This window comes from Mizuhopecten yessoensis, unplaced genomic scaffold (genome assembly GCF_002113885.1).
Source record: "Mizuhopecten yessoensis strain PY_sf001 unplaced genomic scaffold, ASM211388v2 scaffold8631, whole genome shotgun sequence".
NCBI lineage: Eukaryota > Metazoa > Mollusca > Bivalvia > Pectinida > Pectinidae > Mizuhopecten > Mizuhopecten yessoensis.
In genome coordinates, this window is record NW_018407644.1 from 23,207 (window position 1) to 32,278 (window position 9,072).

A 9,072-nucleotide genomic window follows, 5' to 3' on the forward strand; every position below is an offset into this window, starting at 1 on the left:
TCCTAGTCCGAATTATTCTGACGTTTTATCGACTTTTTTCATATCGGTCTGTCGTCGATTAACGTAATCGACGACAGACCGATATGAAAAAAGTCGATAAAACGTCAGAATAATTCGGACTATATGTTTCCGTGCCTCGAATTTGATTCAGTGTGCAAAGAAAGATAACTCGAACACACTTCAAAAAGGTACATACATTTCATGTATATGTTTAGTGTAGTCTATTATCGGTTTTATTTTATAGTTAATTATTTTTCATTCTTTTCCCATTTAAGATCGATGAAAATTGGAAGTTCACGGCAAAACAAGATTAACGTTCCTTTAATTTGCAAACGCGTACGGTGTTTACCGATTTAAGAATGTCTCCTTCGCGCTTCGACAGTGGAAAAAAACTTGCGATGAGGTGAGACATCATTTGCATACGATTCTATCGTACTTTTGACAAACTACAAAAAAGACTTCGTCAGGAATGAAAAAAAGTCACAGTTTCTTAATGAGTTATAATTTTTTATGTTTTCCGGACGAACTTCCTGTAATCTTTTGTGAGTTTACAGACGATGGACAAACGTCTAATGTATCCTCGTGAAGTGTCAAACAGGTTACGTTGTAACGACAATGGCGGCGCGGAAATAGAAACGACTTTTATAATCTTTAAAACGCAGTGAAAGCAAATATATGTGTGTTTCCTCAATTTCAAAAAAAATCTATTACTACAATGATAATTATTCATTTTTTTTTATTATCCCAATACATTGATGTCATTGCACCTGTTAAAGAAATATATTTGGAATTGTTCTTTAATCAGTCTTACGATACTTTTAATGTCCAATACTCAGTGTTATATACATGTACATGTATGTGTACGGTAAGACATAATATTTCAAAGTTGGTCAAATAAATTATTTTATTATTGTCTTGGTTCTAAAGGGGGTAAAACAAATAGATTCTTTGAGACTTTTTTTATTTACTCATCATTGTTTAAACAAAACAAAAAATAGATTATGTCCGCTCTGACTTACCAGCCAGGCGTAGGCCTGATTTAGAGCTGTCTGAGATTGAGTCTTAAGTAGTAGAATGTTCTGTTAATAATAGGAGATGGGCATGTGTAGGGGCTTATAAACCCCGTCCATGTCCGATAACCTATTCACGGTAAATATGACTATAGGTCTTGACAAGATTTCTACTATTTTTGAAAATATTTGAATGATTGGTGATCTTAGTTTTGACCGCTTGCACCAGACTAAGGGGAATGTATTGTTTAACTTATGTGATATTCTTAGCCTAACAAACTTGGTCAAGTCAGTCACTTGTTTTGTAAAAAAATGTCCCTTGTTGATGTCATTCATCATTTTAATTAACATGTGGGGTCAGTGACTGGTCTTATTGGTATTGCCATTAAAGGTCACGTCCCCCTAGTTAACAAGCAGAGAGTGAATTTTAGGAGTTATAAAAACTTTGATAAGGAATCTTTTAACCAAGCCATAAATATTATTCCTTTTCATGCTACATATGTTTTTGATGATACAGATGATATGTTTTGGGCACATGAGACCTTGCTCTAAGACATCACCGATGAACATGCCCCACTTAAAGAGAAAGTGCCAAGAGCTGAGAAATTACCCTATTTTAATAGTAAGCTTAGGCGGGCTGTTTATAAGGAAAAAAACCCAGTTTTTTAACAAGTTTAAAAAATGTGGTACACCTCAAAACTGGCTATTTTACAAAACCAAGAGAAATCTCGTTATAAAGATCAAGCGAGAATCTATGAGAGTTTGTTTTCTCGAACGCTTCCACGGCGGCCCAAACTCTAAAAATTTCTGGCCGACTATTAAACCTTTCTTATCTTAAAAGTGCCCTAATAGCGGCCATACTACCATTCTTCAGGAAGGCAACAGATAATTTCAGAACAAACTGCAGTCAGTGAGGTTTTTAATAACTATTTTACTAACGTGGCCACTGATATAGGCCAAAATCTTTAGTCTATATCAAACCTGTATACTCATGACAGTGTCAACTCCATTTCTTCCAATCTACACATAGATTACAGTTTCAAATTTGCCCCAATTAGTCCAATTACTTTCAAATATATTCAACCTTTTCCTGGCTGTCTTCAGGGCTGGCTCTGGGTGCCAGTCTACTCTGTTGCGTTTCCTGGAGGACTGGCGAATGGCCTTGGATGATAGTAAGTTGATTGGTACTATACTTATAGATCTCTCCAAGGCGTTTGACTGTCTTCCTCATAATCTCTTGGTGGAGAAGCTGCGGGCCTATTGGCTTGACAGAGGGGCTGTGAGCCTCATCAGCAGCTATCTATCCAACAGAACGCAGCCGATTCGACTGGGGCCCTCGGTCAGTGACTGGAGGAAGCTTGCAAAGGGAGTACTTCAAGGGTCAATTAAAGGACCCCCTTTATTCAATAATTTTATAAATGACATTTTTCTTACTACCAAGGATGGTATTTTATACAACTATGCTGGCGATAATACTTTATCTTACACACATGGAGATCAGCGTGTTTTGAAAAATGTTTTAGAAAGAGAATCCAATAAGCTAATATCCAGGGTCGAACACTATGGTATGAAAGCCAACCCTGATAAATGTCAGGCTATTTGTGTTGGCGCCAAGGCTACATATAGCAGCATACAGTCTTTTAACATCTCGGATTCTGTTATACAGTGTGAAGATTCTGTAAATCTTCTGGGTATCAATATTAACCACAACCTCAAGTTCGATACCCACATCTCTAAAATATGTAGAAAAGCTGCTAAACAACTAGCTGTTCTCAAAAGAGTTGGTGAATGTTTATCTCAACAACGCACAATGGCCATATTTCAATCTTTTATTCTATCAAATTTTAATTATTGCCCTCTGGCCTGGCACTTCTGCAGTAAAAGCTTTACATCAAAAATGGAAAAAATACAGGGGCGAGCCTTACGTAACTGTAAGTTGGATTATTTGCATGTACAAATGTAAGGCGTATTAGGTTGATGGCCAAAGAGGTTTTTAAGACTGCAAAAATCACCTGCATACATTCAAGATCTTATCATGCTTAACAATGTTTCTTATAATCTCAGGAAAGAAAACACAGTCGATATTCCAAGAGTGAACACCACCAGGTTTGGCTTGAAGTCCTTCCGCTTTGAGGCAGCCTGGGTGTGGAACAGTCTGCCTAATGAGCTCAGGACAGCTCGTTCTTTTCCGTTTTTTTCCAGACTGTTCGGCACCCTGGGTGACTCACTCTGCAACTGCTCCTTGTGTTCACGATAGTTTGTCACTGCTCGTTTTATGTATTTATAATTTTCTTACATATTTCTCATACTACATGTTATTTTATGATTTCGCTATGGTGCTTACTTGTTGTGTAGCGTGCTTGATGTGCTTTGCATGTCATATACTTTGCTGGCATTACTTGCCAATTGTATTACCTTTTGGTGCTTTTCCTTGTTGTGTAGTTTGCTGGTCATTCTTTGAAGTCATGTGATTTGCTTGCTGTGCTCTGTCGTTATGTAACTTGTGTGTAGTGCTTATTGTCATCTGATGTTTTGATTATTCCTCTTAACATTATTTTTACTATTCCTTTAAAATGTCCCATACACTCTGTATGTATTCTAGATTGTACTATATTATTGCTTAATCGGTACATTTTACACTTTTCATGTATATATATATATAGCCATATATGCTTTTAGTCACCCAACAGTTTTGCATGAGATTTGTGCTTCATCTTATCCATGTACTTTTAATTGATATGTTTAATTAAGTCTCCCATACTTAGCAATAGTAGTTTTATATCTTTGTTACCTCGCTGTGATATTTTTTTCTTTTGTTTAGAACTAATATTTCTGTTTTCATTTATCGACTATAAATAAAATGTCTCCATCATCATCAGCATCATCATCATCATCCATTAAGTGACAGATCTCCTTGATGGAGTGCAATATCTTGTATCTTATTATATTAAACCGTAAAATGAAAAAAATGTTGAGTGTGCTCTTTTCTTCAGACTACTAGAAGGGCCAATAATTAAGACCAATCAGAGACGTATGCTTTATACGTCTCTGGACCAATCAACAATTGTGGTAGTAAATGTGTTGGCGATGTAATAAAAAACTGACATAAAAATGAGAGTTATTCCCCTTAGTCCGCTCACGTGACACGGAAGTAGCCTAGCTCTGTCTGCAACAACAACATAATGCAGACGGTGGAGAAATGGAGGATGTTTTGACGTATAAACACGACCAGGACGGATGACAGGAGAGTTAGACTTGGAGGTGCAAACTCTAGGCTCTACATGACACGATGACCAGGTTGGTATGCTTATAAATTATGCAAGTAACGCATGAAGGAAAGAACTTAATTGGTAGAAAAGCTATCTGTCAAACAGTTGATAACAGTACTTTACTCGAACCTGCGCAGCGCTGTGCAGACGTTCCATTCCCATATAGTAATTCAATTTGCAACATACTTTAACTTTCCACTGAAGTGTCAGGTTTCAACAGCTACCGCTCGCGTGCATTCACTGTAGAAATATGTATATATGTGAAGGTATACTAGTGGGTGNGGGGTATGGTGGTTAAATTATGAAGGGTGGAAACAAGAAGATTGCGCATGTAGATAGATGATAAATGTTGAATGTGATTTTTAGGTACACCTTTAGTGGACAATATGTTTTAATGTTCACTAATTTATAATGTTCCCGGTGCATAACGTGCAGTTAAAAAGTGTTGTCTGTCTGTTTTAGTTTCGATTTCCTAACCATAGGAATGACTTAACATTTAAGAGGAATACGGTTTATGCTAGGAAAACAATAACTGAACTTTGAACATAAACCCATTTGCATTATGCAGCATATATTGATATAATAAAAACCCATATGTATTTTATGAAGCATATATATTGATATAATAAAAAAATAACATACCCCAGGACCATGACCTCCCTTGACACTTAATTGGCCCTTCTGCAGGATGACAACCTCCCTCAATAATTGCTTATATATCCTCAATTTACTAAAATTTATTTAACTTCTCTTAGGACCCTGATGTCCCTTAACACTTATTGTACCTATCAATCTCCCCCAGGCCCTTGGCATCCCCTAACAGTTACTTGGTACCCTTCAACCTACACAAGGACACCAACATTCATCCACAGTTACCCATCAACTAAACGTAGGGAATTTACCTCCATCCACAATTACCCATCAACCAACTCTAGGGCAATGACCTCCATCCACAGTTACCCATAAACCAACCCAAGGCAATGACCTCCATCCACAGTTACCCATCAACCAACTGTAGGGCAATGACTTCCATCTACAGTTACCCATAAACCAACCCAGGGCAATGACCTCCATCCACAGTTACCCATCAACCAACTGTAGGGCAATGACTAACATCCACATTTACCAATCAACCAACCCTAGAGCAATGACCTCCATCAACAGATACCTATCAAATAACCCTAGGGCAATGACCTCCATCCACAGTTACCAATCATACGACTGTAGGGCAATGACCTCCATCTACAGTTACCAATCAACCGACCATTGGGCAATGACCTCCATCCAAAGTGACCCAACAACCAACGTAGGGCAATGACCTTGATCGACAGTAAACAATCAACCACCCTAGGGCAATGACCTCCATCTGCAGTTACCCATCAACCAACCCGTGGGCAATGACCTACATACGCAGTTGCCTATCAACCAACCATTGGGCAATGACCTCCATCCAAAGTGACCCAACAACCAACCGTAGGGCAATGACCTTGATCGACAGTAAACAATCAACCACCCTAGGGCAATGACTTCCATCTGCAGTTACCCATCAACTAGTCCGAATTATTCTGACGTTTTATCGACTTTTTTCCTATCGGTCTTTCGTCGATTATTGTCAGAAGTCTGGCCCTCTATAATATACAGGAAATATGCGACCCGCGCCCGGAGCGCACTTCCAACTGATATTTTAGAAACAAATCGTCACTTTCACACACATGTCGCATATGGATCGAAAGATCTATTCTTTATGCACTAGGTGGTATCAATAACATGTTTCAAAGATCATTACGAAAAGTATTTTCAAATGTTTTCTATACCAACCCATGTTTTTAATGGAAATTAGGCCATGAGCAATGTCACATGACTTGAAGAGATCTCGCGTTACCAAAGATATTTCCCAACGTTATGACGTAGGCCGGCGAGATTTTAGTCACGTGGCATTAGAAGGCGGGGCTATAAAAAAAATAGAGTAAAAAAGAGTAAGTTTGAAAAAATATGTTTTTAGTGATTGTATTGGTTGTTTGGGGCATGTTATGTATGTTCATCTTGTGCATAAAGAATGGGTCTTTCGATCCATGTGCGACATGTGTGTGAAAGTGACGATTTGTTTCTAAAATATCAGTTGGAAGTGAGCTCCGGGCGCGGGTCGCATATTTCCCGCATATTTCCCGCATATTATAGAGGGCCGGAGTTCTGACGTTAATCGACGAAAGACCGATAGGAAAAAAGTCGATAAAACGTCAGAATAATTCGTACTACCCATCAACCAACCCTATGGCAATGACCTCCATCTGCTGTTACCTATCGACCAACCCTAAGGCAATGACCTCCATCTGCAGTTACCCGTCAACCAACCCTAGGGTAATGATCTATCCACAGTTACCCATCAACCAACCCTAGGACACTGACCGCCATCTGCAGTTACTCATCAACCAACCCTAGGGCTATGACCTCCATCTGCAGTTACTCATCAACCAACCTTACATTTAAGACACTGGCCTCCATCCATAGTTACCCATCATCCAACCTTAGGACACTGACCACCATACACAGTTACTCATCAAACAACCCTTGAGCAATGATCTCCATCCAGTTACTCATCAACCAACTGTAGGGCATTGACCTCTATTCACAGTTACTCATCAACCAACCCTAGAGCAATGACCTCCATCCACAGTTTCTCATCAACCAACATTACATGAATGACACTGGCCTCCATCAATGGTTACCCATCATCCAACCCTAGGACACTGACCGCCATCCACAGTTACTCATCAACCAACCCTAGGACAATGACCTCCATCCCCAGTTACCCATCAACCAACCCTACGGCAATGATCTCAATCCACAGTGACCCATCAACTGTCCGTATGGCAATGACCTCCATCCACAGTTATCCATCAACCAACTGTAGGGCAATGACCTCCATCCACAGTTACTCATCAAACAACCCTTGAGCAATGATCTCCATCCAGTTACTCATCAACCAACTGTAGGGCATTGACCTCTATTCACAGTTACTCATCAACCAACCCTAGGGCTATGACCTCCATCTGCAGTTACCCATCAACCAACCCTTGTGTAATGACCTCCATCTACAGTTTCTCATCAAACAACCCTTGAGCAATGATCTCCATCCAGTTACTCATCAACCAACTGTAGGGCATTGACCTCTATTCACAGTTACTCATCAACCAACCCTAGGGCTATGACCTCCATCTGCAGTTACCCATCAACCAACCCTTAGGTAATGACCTCCATCTGCAGTTACTCATCAACTAACCCTAGGGCAATGAGCTCCATCTGCAGTTACTCATCAACCAACTGTAGGGCATTGACCTCTATTCACAGTTACCCATCAACCAACATTACATGAATGACACTGGCCTCCATCAATGGTTACCCATCATCCAACCCTAGGACACTGACCGCCATCCACAGTTACTCATCAAACAACCCTTGTGTAATGACCTCCATCGACAGTTTCTCATCAAACAACCCTTGAGCCATGATCTCCATCCAGTTACTCATCAACCAACTGTAGGGCAGTGACCTCTATTCACAGTGACCCATCAACCAACCTTACAGGAAAGACACTGGCCTCCATCCATAGTTACCCATCATCCAACCTTAGGACACTGACCGCCATCCACAGTTACTCATCAACCAACTGTAGGGCAGTGACCTCTATTCACAGTGACCCATCAACCAACCTTACAGGAAAGACACTGGCCTCCATCCATAGTTACCAATCATCCAACCTTAGGACACTGACCGCCATCCACAGTTACTCATCAAACAACCCTTGTGTAATGACCTCCATCCACAGTTTCTCATCAAACAACCCTTGAGCAATGATCTCCATCCAGTTACTCATCAACCAACTGTAGGGCATTGACCTCTATTCACAGTTACTCATCAACCAACCCTAGAGCAATGACTTCCATCCACAGTTTCTCATCATCCAACCCTAGAGCAATGATCTCCATCCAGTCACTCATCAACAAACCCTAGGACACTGCCCTCCCTACACATATATGGTACTTATTCCAATCATTCCTAGGAGTGACCCAGACCTCCCTCAGTATGTACCCATCACCCTACCATAGTAACCTAGTTTGATCCATGATGGCTACAGTTCCTGTCTACAATTATCAAGGACGTGATCATGTCCTTAAGCAGTTACTCTCTCTTGACTTCTGTTGACACTAAACTTGACATTGCTCAAGTGACCTATATTCTGATCGCTTTCCGTCCGTTGTCATCCATCGTGCGTCATCCGTCTTGCGTAAACTTTTTACATTTTCAACTTCTTCTCAAGAACCAGCAAATGGATTTTTTTCAAACTTGGCCAGAAGCATCCTTGGTAGATGAGGCTACACAATTGTGAAGTTGGGATTCCTACCCCAACCTGTGGGGCCAGGGCGGGGCCCCAAAGGGAAAATTAACCAATATTTCAAAAATCTTCTTCTCCAGACTCAGAGGTACTTCAGTCATTTTCTGTGCACGGATGGAAAGATCATCAGGGGCTTTATTTAAATTGTCAATTTTAGGAACCCCAAGCCATCTCTTTCCCTTTGGGGAGGGGGTAAAGTTTACTATAGTTTATATAGGGAATTAACACTTTTGTGTATATTTTGACAATTTTCTGTAGGAAATTATTCAAACTTGATCAGAATTATCTTTGGTGTTTGAGGGTATTACATTGTAAAATTGGGATTCCTGCCCCATCTCCAGGGGCTAGGGCGGGGCCCCAAAAGGGAAAATTTACTTTTTTTTTTTTTTTTATTTTTTGA

At 40.1% G+C, this 9,072-nt stretch overlaps 1 protein-coding gene across 1 annotated transcript in view; it reads left to right on the plus strand.

Annotated features, from left to right (window-relative positions):
- Positions 1-4,071: 4,071 nt before the first annotated feature.
- Positions 4,072-9,072, plus strand: part of LOC110456293 — a 36,781-nt gene continuing 31,780 nt past the window's right edge. Inside the window, exon 1 of the mRNA XM_021506935.1 lies at positions 4,072-4,307. Coding sequence (XP_021362610.1) covers positions 4,300-4,307 — 8 coding nt within the window. The 5' untranslated portion in view covers positions 4,072-4,299. The remainder of the gene's footprint in view (positions 4,308-9,072) is intronic.